Here is a 23000-nt window from a genome sequence, read left to right on the forward strand (position 1 = left end):
AAAAAAATGAGGCTATAGTAATCTAAAGTGTTAATTACAATGTAGTGGCCGCTATTCAATTTAAACACCAATGTTTATGAATTTAAACTTTTAATGTTTTCAGGCAACTACTCTGAGAGTGAGGAAATTAGAAGAAAATATTGAAGCAGAAAGAGCAGCACATTTGGAATCGAAATTTAATTCTGAGATTATTCAGGTACAATGTAAACAACATTTTTTGTGTGGATCTTATTAAGCTAGGAAAAACAGCATTATGTTCAGATAAGACCCATGTTTTTCTGTTTACTAGATAGTTGATGGTAGTCTTTATTAGGGAGGAACTGGCACTCTCCACCCCACAGACTGAATCTCACCCACGACGTGTGCTTGTGAAGTTTTATCTTGTGCGTGGTGGCTTTTGTGCTGCATTGGCAGAGTGGAGTGGTTGCAACAGAGACCTCACAGTCTGCAAAGTCTCATATGTTTGCCATCTGGCCTGTTACAGGAAGATTTGCTCATAAGAATGTCCTTTTTATCAACAGTCAAGGCATGATTTCTTTTTGAAACCATTTAAAAATACGCACTTTTATATTGAGAGCTGAAGGTATAAAGGTGAATGAGCTGCTTTTGGGACTTAAACATTTCATTACCAGAGATCCTATGTACCTCTGTTTTGATATAAAGGTAGAAATATGAAATACTGTAGTACTATGGGAGCATAATAAAAAGAAGGCGTGAATCTGGGAGGAGAATTGATTGAAGGCATCTTAAGGAAAGTGTCCTTTTCCCTAGGCCTTAGAGAACGAGAAGGAACTTGGAAGATGAGTAAAGGCATTTTAGCTGCAGGTTGGCAAACTACTGCCATGGACTAAGTCTTATCTGCGGCCTTTGTTGTAAATAGTTTTATGTAAAGTTGCATTAAGTTGAAGTTCTGGGGACTTTCCTGGATGTTTCTTTCCTTTTCAACTCGGGATGTTCGGGTTCAGTCCTTGGTAGGGGACCTAAGATCCCACATGCCTCATGGCCAAAAAACTAAAACATAAAATAGAAGCAATATTGTAACAAATTCAATAAAGACTTTAAAATTAGTTCCACATAAAAATAAATTTTTAAAAAGTCCCAAGTTCCATCATTTAATTTGGATTTTAAAAAAAGACTTGGACTTTCCCCTGTATTAAAATTTAATTAATAGGATTTGCAGAGTTTTATCTTAGTATTTAAACATGTCTTAACATGAGATGCAACTAATTTCATAAGAATTTTATAATCTTTTTTTTACTTTAATGAAATGCCTTTTACTCACAAAATTCTCAGGCACATATATTTGAGTGTACCTGTATGTAAAGCAAATTTATGTAAGTTTTAAGCTTAATGTTTAGAAAAAAATTATTGGATTCCTCAAAATAGCATTAATAAGCAATAAGGCTGAAGTTAATTCATGTAAGAAATTGAATTCAAATTTAAGTTTTTCATAATAGTTGTATAACCAGTTATATATAGTTATTAGCTATGATAATGAAAATTGTTACATGTATATTTTCACTCATATAGTTAAAAGTTGATATTTGATACTCAGTAATATAGCTTAGAAAAAAGCCAAAAATGTATATTTGAATCATATATTTCTAAATGTTCACAAGTGTTTTCATTGAGGTATACCCAGTAAAATTCAATTTCAGACTAGTTTAAAAGCAAATGAGACAACTAAGTTGTTGTAATTAATCACCATCTTATCATAAACTGTAGTTAAAAATATGCTTGAAGTACTCTGTTATTAAATTTGTTTAGATATTATGTCATAAAAATGAGAAAGCAGATTTGAAAGAGCTGACTCAATTGTTTGTCTACTTTCAGTTGGATTGGTTTATCATTTGTGATCGAATGTACATGCTTTCTGAAAGAACATACCAATGTAGGTAGAAGAAATATTTTCTAGACCTGTTATTTTACTTATAAACACTGAATTTAGACATCAGTCAGTTCAGTTGCTCAGTTGTGTCCAACTCTTTGTGACCCCATGGACTGCAGCACGCCAGGCTTCCCTGTCCATCAGCAACTCTCAGAGCTTGCTCAAATACATGTCCATCGAGTTGGTGATGCCATCCAACCATCTCATCCTCTGTCGTCCCCTTCTCCCCCTGCCTTCAGTTTTATCCAACATCAGGGTCTTTTCCAATGAGTCAGTTCTTCACATCAGTTGGCCAAAGTGTTGGAGTTTCAGCTTCAGCATCAGTCCTTCCAATGAACACCCAGGACTGATCTCCTTCAGGATGGACCGGTTGGATCTCCTTGCAGTCTAAGGGACTCTCAAGAGTCTTCTCCAACACCACAGTTCAAAAGCATCAATTCTTCGGGGCTCAGCTTTCTTTATAGTCCAACTTTCATATCCATACATTACCAATGGAAAAACCGTAGCCTTGTTTCCATGTCCTGGCTATTATAAACAGTGCTGCGATGAACATTGGGGTGCACGTGTCTCTTTCAGATCTGGTTTCCTCGGTGTGTATGCCCAGAAGTGGGATTGCTGGGTCATATGGCAGTTCTATTTCCAGCTTTTTAAGAAATCACACTGTTTTCCATAGTGGCTGTACTAATTTGCATTCCCACCAACAGTGTAAGAGAGTTCCCTTTTCTCCACACCCTCCCCAGCATTTATTGCTTGTAGACTTTTGGATAGCAGCCATCCTGACTGGCGTGTAATGGTACCTCATGGTGGTTTTGATTTGCATTTCTCTGATAATGAGTGATGTTGAGCATCTTTTCATGTGTTTGTTAGCCATCTGTATGTCTTGGAGAAATGTCTGTTTAGTTCTTTGGACCATTTTTTGATTGGGTCATTTATTTTTCTGGAGTTGAGCTGGAGGAGTTGCTTGTATATTTTTGAGATTAATCCTTTGTCTGTTGCTTCGTTTGCTATTATTTTCTCCCAATCTGAGGGCTGTCTTTTCACCTTGCTTGTAGTTTCCTTTGTTGTGCAAAAGCTTTTAAGTTTCGTTAGGTCCCATTTGTTTATTTTTGCTTTTATTTCTAAAATTCTGGGATGTGGGTCATAGAGGATCCTGCTGTGATTTATGTCAGAGAGTGTTTTGCCTATGTTCTCCTCTAGGAGTTTTATAGTTTCTGGTCTTACATTTAGATCTTTAATCCATTTTGAGTTTATTTTTGTGTATGGTGTTAGAAAGTGTTCTAGTTTCATTGTTTTACAGGTGGTTGACCAGTTTTCCCAGCACCACTTGTTAAAGAGGTTGTCTTTTTTTCCATTGTATATCCTTGCCTCCTTTGTCGAAGATAAGGTGACCATAGGTTTGTGGATTTATCTCTGGGCTTTCTATTCTGTTCCATTGATCTATATTTCTGTCTTTGTGCCAGTACCATACTGTCTTGATGACTGTGGCTTTGTAGTATAGTCTGAAGTCAGGCAGATTGATTCCTCCAGCTCCATTCTTCTTTCTCAGGATTATTTTGGCTATTCTAGGTTGCATACAGATTTCTCAAGAGGCAGGCCAGGTAGTCTGGTATTCCCATCTCGTTAAGAATTTTCCACAGTTTGTTGTGATCCACACAGTCAAAGACTTTATTGTAGTCACTGAAGCAGAATTAGATGTTTTTCTGGAATTCTCTTGCTTTTTCTATGATCCAAAGGATGTTGGTAATTTGATCTCTGGTTCCTCTGCCTTTTCTAAATCCAGCTTGAACATTGAAAGTTCTTAGTTCACATACTATTGAAGCCTAGCTTGGAGAATTTTGAGCATCACTTTGCTAGTGTGTGAGATGAGTGCAATTGGGAGGTAGTTTGAACATTCTTTGGCATTGCCTTTCTTTGGGGTTGGAATGAAAACTGACCTTTTCAAGTCCTGTGCCACTGCCGAGTTTTCAAATTTGCTGGCATATTTTTTTTTTCCGTTTATTTTTATTAGTTGGAGGCTAATTACTTTACATCATTGCAGTGGTTTTTGTCATACATTGAAATGAATTAGCCATGGATTTACATGTATTCCCCATCCCGGTCCCCCCTCTTGCTGTCATATTGAGTGCAGCACTTTCACAGCATTATCTTTTAGGATTTGAAATAGCTCAGCTGGAATTTTATTACCTCCACTAGTTTTGTTCATAGTGATGCTTCCTAAGTAAGGCCCCCTTAACTTAGCAATCCAGCATATCTGACTCTAGGTGAGTGATATCATCATGGTTATCTGGGTCATTAAGATCTTTTTGTGTATATTCTTCAATAGATTTAGACATAGCAACAAAGAAAAATAAAGTTTGAAAGATCAAATTTGAAAATGTACAAAGCTGTATCTAGTCTACTACCTTAGTTTAGTGTAAGCGAACAAATATTTCAATTAAAGTCTTTTTGGATAATTAGAAATAATAGTTCTGCTGATTATTATTTGTGTGGATTTATTTAGGAAGCATTTCCTAGGCTTCGTTTCTTGGTGAGTTCATTTTTCCTAACTCAGGTTGCCTTTTGCCATTCCTAGGAGGCTTGTGTCCTACAGAGCTCCCTTTGGGCCTGTTACTGTGACAGGAAGCACTTGCCACATTGTGCCTCTCTGTCCTCTCCTAAGGAGCTAAGATTGTGTACTTTCATGATAATTGTATCATGTATAATTGTATACATGATAATTGGATAATATATCATGAGCATTGGCTCATTGCCTGGCACATATTAAGTACCTAATAAATATTTATCTAAACACTTAGTAAATAATTATTATGTATTTATATTTAATGTTAAATACATATTAATATTAAATAGATATTGTCCCATTAGATCTTTGTAGCCACCCTGTAGAATCTGTATATTCTTTTTGTTATTATTTACTGTTTACAGATGAGGACCCTCAGGTGTTTGGAGTTTAACATGCCAAAGGGCACTTAAGGTTATTTGTAGAGCTGTGACTCAAACCTGAGTCTTATGGTTCTAAAGCACATTTTCTATCTAGTTTAAAGCCTTTTTTTCCTACCTCTCTCATTTTTTGAGCTTTAGCAAACTATTTTTTTTATTCTGAACTTAATTTTCTGAAAAGATAAAATATCCATGTAGTTCAGAAATCAAAACAAAATTAAGTGGTCAAAAACTTTTATTCTTGTCCCTCCTGTTGTTTTCCTCACTTGCCTGCTATCTTTTCTTGTTTTTTTTCCCCCCAAAATACAGCATACTACGTATAATATTCTGGACTTTGCTCTTCCCAGTATATGTTAACACTACATAGAGAACCACCTGGAGAACTTTTCAGAAGTTGTTTTGTTGCCTTTTTACAGCTATAAGTTATTCTTTTATGGGTGTGCACTTTATCTATTCTACTGTTGGCAGGAAATCTAGATTACTGTGTAAAATTTCAAGTACATGCAAAAGTCGAGAGAAGAGTGAAATGAACTCCCTGTGTACCCATCACTCAGCTTCATGACTTGCCTGACAGGCCAATTGTGTTTTGGCTATTAACCTTCTTATACTCTTCCACTCCAAGATTATTTTGAAGCAAATCCCAGATATCATCTTATTACACCCATAAATATTTTAGTCAAATAGTGTTGTTTGATAATAAAATTTTACTTTTCTACAGTAAGAAATCCCCAAGAATAAAAAGATCTATTAGCTTTGTTAGGCTCATAAAGATGTTCATATAATAATATTTCTCAAAAGAGGGGAAGGATACTTCCCTCCAGTTTTCAAAAACCACTTAATTTATTATGTTTATAAAGAAATGTTCAAATGAGCTACTAGATCAAAATTAGGCACTTTGATGGGACAGATTATATGGTACCTGCCTGTCCTTTTTCATAGCACAATTAAGTCTGTATTCTTCCACTCTTCTTCTTTTCTACTACACATATTGAGAAAGGGAATAAACTGCCTCTTGTTTATTTTCCTTGTTTTAAACCAAAACCAGAAAGAAAGACTTGTTTGGATGAGTGATAATCAGCTGTTTGATAAAGTATTCTACTCAATTTGAGATTGGTACAAGTGTTTCCTTGCTTGATTCAATTACTTTTCTGTCATCTGGTAGTTACGGATTCGAGACCTTGAAGGAGCTTTGCAGGTAGAGAAGGCCAGCCAAGCAGAAGCTGTTGCCGATTTGGAAATGATCAAGAATGAATTCAAAGAAGTTGAAAGTGCATATGAGCGAGAAAAGCATAATGCACAGGAGAGCTTTGCAAAACTAAACGTGTAAGTATTATACTGTGAAACTCTCTAATATTAAGAGTTTATGAAATCTACATGAGTATGAATGCAGAGTAGTAGGTTAATATAGAAGTGCTCTGTTGGGTTTTGAAGTATTATGGCAATTCCAGGTAGTCTCAGAAATGCAGAAATACTTTCTTATATTAGAAAGTAAATATGTTAATGTATTTTTGTATTATGTTTGCTGATGTAATACAGTATCTTTAATGCCTTGACTTTTAGGTCTCCTAAGTGAGCTATATGGTAAATGGGTAATGTTTGAGATTTTCTCAAACTGTAAAAATAATAGGAATAATACTGCTACTGGGGCTAGCGTGTGTGTGGCTCACTTCATACCTAGCATTGCATGCCTTTGTTTAATTTATTTAGTGCCCTATGAGGTAGCTGCAATTTTTTATCCCTGTTTTGCAGATGTGAAAATTGAGCCTAAAGAGGGTAAGGACACAAAGCTATTAGTGGGAGGGTCAGGATTTTTCTGATTCCTGTTGATTTTAATCTTTTTCAGTTCAGAAGTCTTTCATCTGAACAGTCCTGTGAAATGCTTTAAGAAGTTTATAGTGGCTCAAATAGTACATGTTTTAAGCCATTTCCTCCCAGAGAGAGAAATGTGTACCACCATTGGTATAAAACATGATAATAGGTCAATACATTAGTTATGTATTTATTTTTAATGTTCATTTCTATTTATGGCAGATAATGGTTTTCCATTTACAGATGTAATATAAAGTTTCCTTTTAAAATACTAAATTTAACTTACAACGTGAGTTAATTTTTAAAAAAGTATTGTTTAGAGTTGTATGGCAGAAATGATAAAGATGGCACTTGAAAGGCTGAAGTTTGAAAAAATTTAGAACTTGTGATTACCTTTATTAGTAATGCTTATAATACATTGAATGAGTAATTCTTGACTGAGTTTTCTTGCTTCTTCTAGAATGATTTAGATGATATTCTGTGAATGGTATTCTAAGGACTTGTACACTTTTATCTCCTTTGAACCATATCCTGAACCTGCACATTTATGTAGTGTATAGCACAGGCTTCTTTACTGTCGCTTTGAGGTAATGATTATGACCTACTAGTGAAACTGTAAGAAGTTAGACTGTACTCCCAACAATCAAAGCTTTTCCACAATAAAATAATGGGCTTCTTTGGGGGAACTAGTAAGCGCTCTGCCTTGGAAAGTTTGAAATAGTGGGTAGATGATTCTTTATCACGTATTCTGAAGATTTGAGTCCTGCAAATGTTGGATTAGAAGCATTTTAAGATACCCACTTACTTTTAAGCTCTAAGATTTTAATTTGTGTACTTTTAAAATTGGACCCCAGAGCAAAATTTTTCCTTGAGTTTGTTTGACTATTACCTGTGTTTTGGTACTTGAAAAATTTTACTCAAGTTTTGTGTTCCAATAAGCAGAAACTAACAGTTCTAAATACTAGTTATGTATTCCAACTAAGCTAACTGAACTAACAATCCTCAGTGCTTTAACATAGTGTCCCTTGTCTGTTCTTCATCCCTATATAACTGCTGTAATATAAGTTAGTAATAATGAATTAAAGAGAAAACAGTAAGTAGTAATTAAAGCCCACTGCTTTTCGGTAGTTCCTGTGACTTCTCTTCCTCCATCCTGGCTTCTGTTTCATTGTATATGGTATGACAGCCACTTCCTTTCCATTTATCTGTGGTTTGAGAAGGAATGAGATGACAGGAGGGATGATTAGGTAGGTTATTTGATTTTCTACTTGTTCAGTTCAGTCGCTCAGTCGTGTCTGACTCTTTGCGACCCCTTGGACTGCAGCACAGCAGGCTTCCCTGTCCATCACCAGCTCCCAGAGCTTACTCAAACTCACGTCCATCGAGTCGATGGACATCCAACCATCGATGCCATCCCACCATCTCATCCTCTCTCATCCCCTTCTCCTTCTGCCTTCAGTCTTTCTCAGTATCTGGGTCTTTTCTAATGAGTCAGTTCTTATCATCAGGTGGCCAAAGTATTGGAGTTTCAGCTTCAGCATCTCTCCTTCCAATGAATAGTCAGGATTGATTTCCTTTAGGATGGACTGGTTGGATCTCCTTGCAGTCCAAGGGACTCTCACGGGTCTTCTCCAACACCACAGTTCAAAAGCATCAATTCCTTGGCCCTCAAGCCAATCCCTTGGCTTGCTTTATGGTCCAACTCTCACATCCATACATGACTACTTGTATTCTTGATTCTTTTTCAGGAATCTTCTTTAAAATCTTTTAGAGTCACAAATTCTCAAGAATTAATTTTTCAAAGTAGTTCTAAGTTTTGGATAATGTATTTCAAAGTGAGAATTGCTATTTTAGGTCTTTAGAGTAAGTAATACCTTTACAGTAATATCTTTACAAATAATACCATTAATGTACAATTTTGAGAGCAGTGAGTGCTGGAGTAGGAGATTGTTTTACCTGTTGGGTAGAACTGATTTAGCAACTGGTGATAAGAGGTTTTAGAGGACATGCTGTCTTACCCTTGCAGGTGGCTAAGGTTTTTATACTTCTGTTTCCTCCTAGGTAAGTCTAGATGAGAATCTCGTTAAAAGGCATGAGGAAAAAACTGCATGTTATTCAGAGTTTTAATTTTGGTCAACAGTTTCATAACAGTGAATATTCCTGTGTGAAACTATTTTGGATGGAATATATATTTATGCACGTATAGGTAGAATATACATATGTATCCCTGGAAGAGGGCATGGCAACCCACTCTAGTTTTATTGCCTGGAGAATCTCATGGACAGAGGAGGCTGGCAGGCTATACAGTCCGTGGGATTGCAAAGAGTCAGACACAACTGAAGCGACTGAGCAAGCATGCACACATACATATGTATTAGATGGACTATGTGTATATATTTTAGCATACTATTATATATTGAATATTACATATAATATTATAAAAAATAAAGTTATTATGTATCAAAGATACCTTTCAAAGAACTCAGCTAGGAATTTGAATGATAACAGGCTATATTAGCAAATGTATAATGTATAATTTTAGATAGAATATATATGCTCTATATTTCTCTAATAAATTTTCTTAGTTGTAAATTTTTTTCCATTGAAAACTTGCAGTATAAAATTAAAATCTTTCAATAATCTTTTTATTTTAGCTCTTTCAAATGTCAGATTTTCACTAACTGTGGTAACTGATTGTTGGGCAGTGGTAGGGAGAAGATCCTCATAATTCTTAAATCTAGTTTAAGTTTAAATTCAGTTTAAAATAACACTAGTCAAAGATGTGATACTGATCAGACTGAATCTAAATTTATTTAATTTATTCCATTCAATATTTAGGGACTTCTTCATTTTTCTAAATATATCAACCAAAAGTGTAAAAAGAACAAAAGTATTATAACCCATGGTGCTAGTATTATTGTTCATATTCTTGCTGAAAAATGGCCTGAAGATGGCTATTTGTTAAAACAGCTGCACAGTTGTTAAATTCTTATCTGAACTCTGAAGGAAAAGAATGGGAATCCAGTATCAAAGAAGGCATATATTTTTTTTTTTTGAAAGAAGGCATCTTAACTACAAGTTTCCTTTTCCCTTTCTTTTCTTGCCAAAATCCTCCATCTGTCAAGTCCTGACTCTTTTCTATTGGATTCAAAGAGACTGGGCTTCCTTGAATTTTCATCATACTACCCCCGCCAATTAACACTTGTACATAATCTAAAAAGTAAAATAGTACTGTTAAGCTCATGAAAAGCCATGTCTTGTTACCCCGTTGCTCTCTGTGACCGGTTTCTTCTCCTTTGAAGCAACCACTTCAGTTCTTACAAGCTGTTTTTGGTGGTTAACTTTGTATTGCTGAATAACATGCATATTGTGCCATTTTTTAAAATTTCTATCTCTAGATGTTATCTGTTGGCCTCTACTTATTTATCTCTGTTGTACACCTCTGCCATCTAGCACATGCTTATTTCTTCCGTCCTCCCATCCTTTCAGTAGGGTTGTGTTTTGGGATATTTTTCCTACAATTTTCTGACCCCTCATATTTATTTTTCCTTTATGCAATGTTATCTTATATTTGTTATTGTTTATTGTCTGTCTTCTTATGTAGAGAGGAGCTTTGTTTTGTTCACAGCTTTTCCTGACCTCCAGACTAGTGCTTGGCTCACAGCTGCAAAGTAAAGAGTTCCTGAATGATCAAATGCACGAACAGTTAATATCTCATTTTATGTTGGATTAGTTTGTGTGCACCAATCAGTAAATTATTCTGAAACTCTCTAACAGAGCTGAAAATCTCCCATTATGTTTCTGCACCTCAAATTCTATCGCCGTAAGTTTCTTCTAAGATGTATCACTGTTGGACTCTTCTCTCAACTACCTTCTCTCTGGACAAATTGTTTTACAGGCTCTGTCACAGTCATCCTTAGGACTCCTCTTCACCATCATCCTTGGCATTCTCTTTACTCCTCTTTGATATTGGATCTCTTCTTTACTAATCTCATGCCCATCTTCCTTGTCTGATTTACTCCCTTGTAAAGTAGTTTCTTGAGGAATACACATCAGAGGAAAACTTTTAAAACTTGCATTCTGAAAATGTCTGTATTTGATCTTTACCCTTTGTCATAGTTTAGTTGGCTGTTTATTCCGTTCTTCTATCAGGAAGTCTGAAGATATTTGATTCCCTATTCTTTGTTTGTGGCCCTTGCTTTTCTCTGGAAACTTGCACAGAGTGGCCACCAAGTCTGGAAACAGAGTTGCCTGTCTTGAAATGGTTTAGTGATGTTACATTATAACACATGATAAAATAATACTCATAATGTGTATTTCTGTACTCTGTGGACACTGTGGAATTCTCTTTGTTCACGGTATTCTGAAACTTCACGATGCTGGGCCTGGCCGGGACTATTTTCCATTCGTGCTGGGCACTCACTGAACTCTCTTAATTTTAGAGTTTTAAATTATTCATTTTTGGGAAATTCTCCTGCATTATTACTTTGCTGATTTTTTCCTTTCCATTTTCTTTACCTTTTGTTTCTGGAACTTGTGTTATTTATATGTTGGGATTCCTGGATCGATATTCTTATCTTTTCTCTACTTTGATCCAATTTTGTTGTTTAGTTCTGCTTTTTGAGAAGTTGATATAAATATCTCATCTAATCTTTCTATAAGTGTTTAAATTCTACCCACTCTACCATGGAATATTCATTTTTTTTTTTTTTTAAGAAAACTTTATTTCTCTAGTTGCAGTGAGTGGGGGCAACTCTCTAGTTGTGGGGCATGGGCTTCTCATTGCAGTGGCCTGTCTTGTTGCAGAGCGCAGGATCTAGGGAATGGGGGCTTCAGTGGTTGCAGTTCCTGGGCTCTAGAGCACAGGCTCAATAGGTGTGGTACATGGGCTTTGTTGCTCCTTGGCATGTGGAATCTCCCTGGACCAGGGATTGAACCTGAGTCTCCTGCATTGGCAGGTGGATTATATACCACTGAGTCACCAGGGAATCCCCAGTCGTGCAATATTCTTGATTCAAGGAAGAAAATACAAAAGAGTTGGCACTAGGCTTGTCTCTGTTCCACTCTAGAGCAAGAAATGTTGACTGATCAGAGTAAGATCATGTGCCATTCAAAAATGAGCTCTTCATTTGATTATAACCTGAGCACAGTGTGGATTTGGTTATACTGAGTCACCTTGCCTCCAATATTGTAGCTTAAAAGTTATAGGAAACTGATTTACTGCATTTATCAGGAAGATGTCAGATTAAAAATAGTGGCAACTCTTTAATTTGAACCACAGCAAAAGTTGAACTAAAATACTTCCAAACTGCTTGTCATTTTATGTCCAAAAAGAATGTAAATACAATTTAATGCTAGCTTGAGCAAAATGTAAATAGGCAGGCAAATCCTTTGAAAAGAAATTTATGTTTTCACAGTGAACATGAATGATTTTTTAAAATTATCTTTGGTTTTGGATTTTTCATTCACTGTACCAGTTCTGCTTGCATGGACACTCAGAAATAAAACTTTGTGTCATTTCTCAAGTTATACTTTAATTTGAAAATGGTTTGATAGGACTGTTTTCTGTTTTGAGGCAGTCTCTGAGCTAACTCAACTGTGGTGGGTGGGATTTGTTAATCATAAATAATGGTGAATCAACACTAACCAAATCCATTTTGCTTTTAGCCTTGGGTATAGTACAAATGTTTGTCATCAACATGGGGGTATTATTATGTTAGAGTTCTTCATTTAAGAATGTACAATTCTTTTTGTTTGCAAAAATGAGAAGTGGTCTTTAAAAGCTTTGGGCATGAAACCATGATATATAGTACATCTGTCCTTTGTGTTAAAGTTGTATAGTAAGACCTGATAAAAGCATATTTGAAAAACCTGCTCTGACACTTTAACTTTTCAGATTAGAAAGAGAGTATTTCTCCAAAAACAAGAAACTAAATGAAGAAATTGAGGAACAGAAGAAAGTAATTCTAGACCTTTCAAAGAGACTCCAGTATAACGAGAAAAGTTGCAGTGAATTACAGGAAGAACTTGTAATGGTAAGATAAAAAAGAAAACCCTATGGCAATTACTTTATTGGGTCAAATTTGGTGTTTAATAGGATTTTTTCTCAAAAAAAATCAACTACATGCCATGAAATAATTGTATGAAAGTAGTTTGAGTGACATTGATAATAAAATTTAAAACTGGGGATGCTGTTTACTACAAAGCTATTCATAATAAAACCTCTCTTCTTTGAAATAATTAGGAAAATGAAATGAATTATTAGAACATCTGAATTATAGAATGTTTTAAAATTTATTCAGGGGTTTTTCTTTCTTTTTTAAAGTATGTAAAACAGTATTACCTACATGGAAGTGGGGTTAGGGTTTAAAATCAGTGGATCTAATGATTTCAAAGACTCCCTTTTATAATCATTTTGAACCTGATCACTCTGTCTCCATTCCCCAATAATCAAGCCTTCACACCATCACCAAATTTATCTTTTTCAAGTATTGATCTGTTCTTGTCACCTTCCATTTATTAAAAAGCCATCCAAAAAAAAAATTTAAAAAAAGCCATCAGTATCTCCCTGTTGCTTTCAGAGAAGCTGCGGCTTCTTGCTGTGTAATCTAAGGCACTTTTTGTGGCTCTGTGTTAACTTTTCCAGCTTCTTCTGTTGCTATTGTCCTCTCTTTATCTTGCATCAGCCACATTAAAGTACTCCTGCCTTCCTAAACACATGATGTATCTTCATGTCATCTTACTTTTGTTCAGGCTGTTCACATTTTTTGACCCACAAGTCTGAAATGCTCATTCTCTTCTTTTCTTTTAATATTCATAAATGTTCTATGATGGTGATGCAAGACACCTCTGATGTCTTGCATTCTGTGAAGCTTTCTGTGGTTCCATCTCTTCTTATTTTTTCATCCACCTAAAGTCAGAGTTCTGCCCCTCCCAAGTTTGTGTTCCTTTAATTCTTAGTTTAGTATCTCCATCATAACACCAAAGTCTGCTGGGTATTACCTCTGCCTAGAAATTGAGAGTGCATTGAGGTTAACTTTGTTTTACATGCCAAGATTCCACAGTAGTACTTGCCTCAATAAACATTTGTTGGATGGATTTGTTTATTTGGTTGATGCAGCGTACTCCCACTCTGCTGTTTGTTGGGAACTTCAGGAGGGAGGCCCTGACGTTCATGGTAGTACCTCGCTTCCTCTTTGTCTTGTTCCCCACATATATACCTTTCCCAGAGACTTGGTTACTTCACTTTCAGTTATATTCCACAGCTCTTAGTGATGTTAGTTTTTGAGGAAAATGAATATTTTTTTCCTTGTCCAATAAGATAGAAACTCAGGGTTATACTAAGAAGTGGTGGCCAAATCAATGCTGCCTAGTTAGAAAGGTAATGATGAATGTCATTAGAACATTCATAGTTAGAATAGTAATGATAGTTAGAAAAGTAATGATGGGATAACATTTAAACTCTTTATAATGTTCAAATGATCCAATATTATATACAGGCAGGTGATCCTCTATCTGTCTTGCTTCAGTCATATTAGAGAACTCTTGGCTTCCTATTTTTCATATCTTCTTGCTATTTATTTTCATATCTTCTTGCTTCCATTCTGGTTGTTCATATTTTTGACCCACATTGACTGAAACACTTCTTTTTCCTTAACGAATGTCTGTATACCCTCTAACGTTGAGTTCTGTTTCCATTTAACTCAGGATATCCAGTTTGTTCTGATTAAGGGATTGATATCATTGCTTTTACTCTGGTTGAGTTTATAGTTTGAGTACACTGGATGTGGGGCTTTAGGAAGTTTAGAGTTCTCTGTGCAGCAGTTGTTGTTGTTCATTTGTCAAGTTGTGTCCAACTACTTGTGACCCCATGGACTGCAGCACACCAGTCTCCCTGTCACTCACCATCTCCCAAAGTTTGCTGTATTGAGTAGAAAGAAAAATGTTGCAGAATCATATGTATAGTAGAACCCAATTTGGTTTGTTTTTGAAGGGTTGTTGTTGTTGTTCACTGTGTAGCATACTATAGTGCCTATTTACCGATGTGCTACCCTAAATTCCATGGGCGACCCACCTCTTCACTCCTGGTTCAGGAAGGTGAATCATGGTGGAGAAAAACTTGTTAGAGTCATTGAGCTGAGTCTTAGTCTTGCTGTGCTTACTTATTAGATACTGTAATCAAATAGTTTGGAAAGAGAGTTGTAACTGAGAATGCAGTGGTGAAGGCCTAGTCACCAGTATAAGTTGGTGTGCATCCTCCTGACTCTGGTCTTCTAGCACTCCAGTGACAAGGTAGAAAATAAAAGAGGACTGGCTGAATTCACCACTGAGCTCAGGATGCTTTGTGATTACAAATAATTTACTTGATACCAACAGGTATTTACATTTTAACTTTCGCAGTTTGGTGGATGGTCTGAAAAAAGGTGAGTTGCAGCTCATTCATAACCTCCTTTTGCTTATTTGAACCCTTGACACTCAACCTGTAACTGTTGTTCTGACTAGTAGAAGAGCCAATGGGATGTTCAGAAACAAATTCAATTGCAGCCTAAGTGGTCGACAGTTCATATGGTTCAGCCTAACTATTCATATGTTCCTCTCTGTTTCTTCATCTCCCTTAAAGCCTTAGCTTTATGTCTTATTTTCTTCTATCGCTTTTTTTTTTTTTTTTTTTTGTTTCCCAGGTGGCACTAGTGGTAAAGAACCAACCTGCCCATGCAGGAGACGTAAGAGAAGTGGGTTCAATCCCTGGGTTGGGAAGATGATCTGGAGGGAGGGCATGGCAACCCACTCCAGTATTCTTGCCTAGAGAATCCCATGGACAGAGGTGACTGGTGGGCTATGGTCCATGGGGTCACAAAGACTCAGACATGACTGAAGCGACTTAGCATGCATTATTAGCTTTATCTTTTAGCTTGTTCTGTTTTATTCTTATTAGAACAGTTGCCTTCAGTCTCTTTACTTGACTATAATATGAAATTTTAAAAAATATTTAATGAAAATTTATTTACTGAAAATACTATTACTTTGAATAGTAAGTGTAGTGTTTTTTTTTTAATAAAAAAGTCTGTTCATGGAATTCTCCAGGCAAGAATACTGGAGTGGGTAGCCATTCCCTTTCCAAGGGGGTCTTCCTAACCCAGGGATCGAACCTGGGTCTCCTGCATTGAAGGCAGATTCTTTATCATCTGAGCCACCAGCGAAGTGTCTTAATGAAAATGCTATTACTTTAAATAGTAAGTACAGTATTTTCTTTTTAATAAAAAATTCATCTATTGCTTTTCATAAATATATTTTTGGGTACATATTTCTTTATTTCCTTTAATTTTTTTAGTAGGTTAGTGGCCTTTGAGTTGGGAGGGTAATCTTATAAATTTCTCTCTAAAGAGATATCTATCAAAGTAAAAATTTTAAACCATAAAAATGGAGTTTTTTTGGTTCTGCATCCTCACAGTCTGTCTGTTATTTTTGTTTTGAGTTCATAATTGTTTTTGACTGAAGAGAGAATGACATAAGAGGAGGCTTTTACTTTTTGCCTTTGGAAATAAAACTTTGTTTTAATGACATCCTATGATCCTGCGTACCCTAGTGTGTCTTTCCCACAGTTATATTTCTTTTGAGCATAGTAGTTTCAGCTTTTATAGAATATAGATGGGAAGTATAAATTAGCTACAGGTCATTTTTCTCTCCCTTTGAGCTAACAGCTTGTTTTCTAGTTTAGGTCACATTCGTGGCCATTATTCAAGTCTTGGTCTTTATTTTCTCTGTTGCATTGTAAGAGAAAATTAAAGCCATTTTCCTCTATAGGTTTACTAGTAAGACCAAGATGTTATTAGTAATATGCAAAGACTTCAGGAAGTTTTGAGACTAAAAAAACAATTGTAAAACTGAAGGTCGCTTAGTCTTTGAGAACTGAAAGAAGCCATCGAGATCATCTAGGTCAGGATACACACAGAGTTAATAAACTGGTTGCAAAGTGATAGCTCCCCTGTTACAAGAGATAAAAATTAAATATAGAGTGTAATTTTGGAAAAGTTCAAACTGGGTTTCTTGAGTCTTCTCTTGGTATTTAAGGAATACAGCCAACATTAATTGTGGTTTTATATTTGTGAAATTTCTCCTACTCAATTTATGGATTTAGAAGATCTGATTAACAAATGAGTAGTATATTATTATTGTTTTTAATGTCACAGTATTAATAGAATTTCAACATAGGACATCTAGGGATTTAACAAAAGTAGCTTCATGTTATGAATTTGACTTTAAAAAGTTTTGATTAAAATTGAACTATTAATTTTAAATTCTTTGAATTTAATAATGATTTAATCAGCTACTAGATAAAGCTGAATTTCTAGTTTAAGCTGTTTAGTGATGATGCTTATTAAAGCCCACCAGAGGCTCAGTAGATCCATTTGGGTCTTTTAGTCATTACTGTGAGTTTTTATATCTGCTTCTCTTGAAGCAGGGGAGCTATCATTTTCAAATTGGCATTATTACGATTTGCTTTGTGCTTTCTACAATGAAATTTTTTTAAGTCCGTCATTTCTTGAGATTTGTTTTTCTGCCACTCAGTAATATTTAGTTACAGCTCTAGGAGAAGACCATATATTGAAAAGGGAATTCTAGTTCTCATGAGGTTTTGCTCAAAGAATATTTTATTCTCTAAAGAACTTGTGATTGAAAATGGTCAAGTGTATATTTTTTCCCTATACTTTGGGGGCTTGACTGATTATATAAGAATAATGATTGCTGGTATTAGATAGGATTTTGGAAAGTGCTTTGATTGCTATGCTTTGAGGTAAAGTTAGTGTTTCTTGACAATATTTTTGCATCAAATGATCTGTTAGGTTTGCTTTAGAAGGACATGTTTCTGATTTTGCAGGAGGCATTCAAAACTCATGGTCTAATAAATATTCTGTTCTGAATTTTTATGAAAAACTTGTTGATTCCTGCTTTTTACCCACAATAGTATAGTATTTTTATATGAGCATTGTTTTTGCTAATATAAACATATCTCTCTTAGTGGTCCTTAAAAATTTAATACTGTTGAGTTGTACTTATCTCATGTGTATGTGTTTGTGTATTTAAATGTACATTTATGGCTGTCTTTTAAATTTGTGTTGTTGGCATAAAACTTTTTCATTCAGTTTTCTGATATTTATTAATATAAAAATCTTAAATTTTGAAAATTCAAACCTTAATTTTGGTCTTGGAAGAAATAAAATGGTATTGTGTATGTGTATGTGTGTGTGTCTGAGAGAGAGAGAGAGAAAGAGGGAGAGGAAGAGAGAGAGAAGAAGATGTTTATATGTCAAAGCCTATATTCAGATTGGATAGTGGCATTTTCTGAAAAGTAAATTAATTGTGTAGCTGTGTAAGGGAAGGTAACCTTTCATCATATGGCATAAGCAGTTGGATCATAGAATGCTCACATCCATGGAAGCAGCATAGACAAGCAGGGAGGAAAAGAAAGAGTAAACTATTTTATGAAGAAGAGAGGTTAGTTATTGTCATTATGATCAAGGAGAAGCTGTAGCTGGTGATGATGATGAAAGCTAACCGTATCAAATTCAGTTTAGCTGAGCAGACTCTCTTGGAATCCTTATAAATGGACTGCCTCTGTAAAACTAAGTGGAAGATAAAATGAAAAGGTGAAGCATAAGTATGTGACATCAGTTGTAGGTTCTGATATGCCTCTGTTTTTACTCAGAATTCCTTTGTAATGGCTTAAAATATATTTAAACTAATTTAAAAAACTAATTTACTTGAATTCAAAACCATTCAAAAATGATAAGCATTATGTGTTACTGCTACAAGAGTTTGACCTGTTTTTAAAAAACTAATTTCATTAATCTCAACAAATCTAGTGACTAAATAAAGTATTTATTTTTTTACCTATTTTTTTCTATACTTTTAACCTTATTATTAGTACCCCTTAATTGTTTTTATTGTTATTTATGGTTTGAGTCAACTTTTCTGTTGCAGATCAGCAGGACTCATTTGGCCAATTTCTAGATATAAATACATGCATATGCTTTTTAATATTTTTTCACAAGTTTATATTAGAAATTTTTATTTACATACTTGTCTATGAATGATATTCATACATGATAAGCAGAAGTTGAGGGATCAGTTTTTATAGGCTCAAAGAAAGATAAGATGATAGAATGACATGTTAGATTAAGCCAGAAATTCATTTACTTTAGCAGTGTGTGAAATATTGTGTACCAAGATGATAATATAACATAACTCTTTGTCAGCTCATTGTTCTTTCTGGTTAAAGATATTTTGTAACCAACTTTGACTCCTCTTTTATAATACATTAAGATCTTTCAGTCAGAAATTTTTCTGCACTTTCTTTGAGTATTTTGATATTTTTAGTCCCTTTTCTATACTGGTTTTAGATTCATCATGACATCTAAAGTAGTCCTGGATTCATGGTGAATGAATGTTCATCTTATCATCATCTGGTTAGCCAACACAGCAGTAAGGGACTTTTATTTCTATAGTAATAAAGCTCTTTATGTAAATTATTCTAAGGCAAAAAGAAGTGAATTCTTGTGACTTATGTCCAAGGCAAAAAAAAAAAGGGAGTTCTACAGTTTTGTCTTTTAAACTTGTTTGAATGTTTAGAATTGCAGAGTTTGTTGAGTCAACAATTTAACATTTAACCTCAACTTCCTCTTTGTCACACAATGAAACATGTTAATCAAAAATTAGAGGAGGGAGCTAAGATGGTGGAGGAATAGGATGGGGAGACCACTTTCTCCCCCATAGATTCATCAGAAGATCATTTGAACGCTGAGCAAACTCCACGAAACAACTTCTGATTGCTAGCAGAGGATATCAGACACCCAGGAAAGCAGCCCACTGTCTTCAGAAGGAGTATTTGATATCAATTTTGGACATTTAAGAATCCAGCCTTCAGTACCCATTTTTACTCAGGAGTGTGATTACTGATTTGATCACTCTCTTCTCCTTTTGACTCTCCTTTTTCTCCCCGAGATCACCTCTATTTCCTCCCGCTCCCTTCTCTTCTCAGTCCAATTCTGTGAATCTCTGTGGGTGTTCTGGGCTGCGGAGAACACTTAGGGAACAGAGTACAACTTAGATCTGTCTCTCCTCTCTTGAATCCCCCTTTCTCCTCCTGCTCAGCTCTATCTCCTTCCTCCCTCTCCTCTTCTTCGTGTAACTCTGTGAACCTCTCTGGGTGTCCCTCACTGTGGGGAATCCTTTCACCATTAACCTAGAAGTTTTATTATCAGTGCTGTATGGATGGAGAAGTCTTGAGGCTACTGGAAGAATAAGATTGAAATCCAGAGGCAAGGGGTTTAAGCCCAAAACCTGAGAACACCAGAGAACTCCTGATTACAGGAAACATTAATTAATAAGAGATCATCCAAAAGCCTCCATACCTACACTGAAACCAAACACCACCCAAGAGCCAATAAGTTCCAGAGCAAGACATACCATGCAAATTCTCCAGCAATGGAGGAATATAGCCCTGAGCGTCAATATACAGGCTGCCCAAAGTCACACCAAACCCATAGACCCATCTCAAAACTCACTACTGGACACTCCATTGCACTCCAGAGAGAAGAAATCCAGCTCCACCCACCAGAACACCGACGCAAGCTTCCCTAACCAGCAAACCTCGACAAGCCAAACATCCAGCCCCACCCACTGGGAGAAACCTCCACAATAGAAAGAAACCACAGACTACCAAAATATAGAAAGGCCACCCCAAACACAGCAATCTTAATAAGATGAAAAGGCAGAGAAATACCCAGCAGGTAAAGGAACATGAAAAATGCCCACCAAGCCAAACAAAAGAGGAGATAGGGAATCTACCTGAAAAAGAATTTAGAATAATGATAATAAAAGTGATCCAAAATCTTGAAAACAAAATAGAGTTATAGATAAATAACCTGGAGACAAGGATTGAGAGATGCAAGAAATGTTTAACATGGACCTAGAAGAAATAAAAAAGAGTCAATTAAAAATGAATAATGCAATAAATGAGATCAAAAACACTGGAGGGAACCAACAGTAGGATGACGGAGGCAGAAGACAGGATAAGTGAGGTAGAAGATAAAATGGTGGAAATAAATTAGGCAGAGAGGAAAAAAGAAAAAAGAATTAAAAGAAATGAGGACAACCTCAGGGACCTCTGGGACAATGTGAAATGCCCCAACATTCGAATCATAAGGAGTCCCAGAAGAAGAAGACAAAAAGAAAGGCCATGAGAAAATACTCGAGGAGATAATAGCTGAAAACTTCCCTAAAATGGGGAAGGAAATAGTGACACAAGTCCAAGAAACCCAGAGAGTCCCAAACAGGATAAACCCAAGGTGAAACACCCCAAGACACATATTAGTCAAATTAACAAAGATCAAACACAAAGAACAAATATTAAAAGCAGCAAGGGAGAAACAACAAATAACACACAAAGGGATTCCCATAACAATAACAGCTGATCTTTCAATAGAAACTCTTCAGGCCAGAAGGGAATGGCAGGACATACTTAAAGTAGTGAAAGAGAATAACCTATAACCTACAACCCATATTACTGTTCCCAGCAAGGATCTCATTCAGATATGAAGGAGAATTCAAAAGCTTTACAGACAAGCAAAAGTTGAGAGAATTCAGCACCATGAAACCAGCTCTCCAACAAATGCTAAAGGATCTTCTCTAGTCAGGAAACACAGAAAGTTTGTATGAACGTGAACCCAAAACAACAAAGCAAATGGCAATGGGACCATTCTTATCAATAATTACCTTAAATGTAAATGGGTTGAATGCCCCAACCAAAAGACAAAGACTGGCTGAATGGATACAAAAGCAAGACCCCTATATATGCTGTCTACAAGAGACCCACCTCAAAACAAGGGACACATACAGACTGAAAGTGAAGGGCTGGAAAAAATATTTCATGCAAATGGAGACCAAAAAAAAGCAGAAGTCGCAATACTCATATCAGATAAAATAGACTTTAATAAAAGAAAAAGACTTTAAAATAAAGGCTGTGAAAAGAGACAAAGAAGGATACTACATAATGATCAAAGAATCAATCCAAGAAGAAGATATAACAATTATAAATATATATGCACCCAACATAGGAGCACCACAATATGTAAGGCAAATGCTAACAAGTATGAAAGGGGAAATTAACAATAACACAATAATAGTGGTAGACTTTAATACCCCACTCACACCTATGGATAGATCAACTAAACAGAAAATTAACACGGAAACACAAACTTTAAATGACACAATGGTCCAGCTAGACCTAAGTGATATCTATAGGACATTTCATCCCAAAACAATCAATTTCACCTTTTTCTCAAGTGCACACGGAACCTTCTCCAGAATAGATCACATCCTGGACCATAAATCTTGCCTTGGTAAATTCAAAAAAATTGAAATTATTCTAGTCATCTCAATTACAGGAAAAAAACTATTAAAAATTCCAACATATGGAGGCTAAATAGCACGCTTCTGAATAACCAACAAATCATAGAAGAAATAAAAAAAGAAATCAAAATATGCATAGAAATGAATGAAAATGAAAACACAACAACCCAAAACCTATGGGACACTGTAAAAGCAGTGCTAAGGGGAAGGTTCCTAGCAATACAGGCTTACCTCAAGAAAGAAGAAAAAAGTCAAATAAATAACCTAGGTCTACACCTAAAGCAACTAGAGAAGGAAGAAATTAAGAACCCCAGGGTTAGTAGAAGGAAAGAAATCTTAAAAATTAGGGCAGAAATAAATGCAAAAGAAACAAAAGAGACCATAGCAAAAATCAACAAAGCTAAAAGCTGGTTTTTTGAAAAGTTAAATAAAATTGACAAACCATTAGCCAGACTCATCAAGAAACAAAGGGAGAAGAACCAAATCAACAAAATTAGAAATGAAAATGGAGAGATCACAACAGACAACTCTGAAATACAAAGGATCGTGAGAGATTACTACCAGCAGCTCTATGCCAATAAAATGGACAACTTGGAAGAAATGGACAAATTCTTAGAAAAGTATAACTATCCAAAACTGAACCAGGAAGAAATAGAAGATCTTAACAGACCCATCACAAGCATGGAAATCGAAACTGTAATCAGAAATCTTCCAGCAAACAAAAGCCCAGGACCAGATGGCTTCACAGCTGAATTCTACCAAAAATTTAGAGAAGAGCTAACATCTATCTTACTCAAACTCTTCCAGAAAATTGCAGAAGAAGGTAAACTTCCAAACTCAGTCTATGAGGCCACCATCACCCTAAAACCAAAACCATACAAAGATGCCACAAAAAAAGAAAACTACTGATGAACATAGATGCAAAAATCCTTAACAAAATTCTAGCAAACAG

At 35.5% G+C, this 23000-nt stretch overlaps 1 protein-coding gene across 8 annotated transcripts in view; it reads left to right on the top strand.

Annotated features, from left to right (window-relative positions):
- The window catches only part of CCDC171 (coiled-coil domain containing 171), a 327536-nt gene that overhangs the window by 62901 nt on the left and 241635 nt on the right, over positions 1 to 23000 (top strand). For 7 of the 8 annotated variants that reach the window (XR_011492812.1, XM_070480539.1, XM_070480537.1 and 4 more), the window contains 3 exons: positions 104 to 196; positions 5991 to 6151; positions 12534 to 12672. Coding sequence is in view for 7 of the 8 variants with exons in the window: in XM_070480539.1 (XP_070336640.1) it covers positions 104 to 196; positions 5991 to 6151; positions 12534 to 12672 (393 nt within the window). In the remaining variant the exon portion in view is untranslated. The remainder of the gene's footprint in view (positions 1 to 103; positions 197 to 5990; positions 6152 to 12533; positions 12673 to 23000) is intronic. The other variant, XM_070480541.1, reaches the window with a different exon arrangement.

Source organism: Odocoileus virginianus, chromosome 18, assembly GCF_023699985.2.
Source record: "Odocoileus virginianus isolate 20LAN1187 ecotype Illinois chromosome 18, Ovbor_1.2, whole genome shotgun sequence".
Lineage (NCBI taxonomy): Eukaryota > Metazoa > Chordata > Mammalia > Artiodactyla > Cervidae > Odocoileus > Odocoileus virginianus.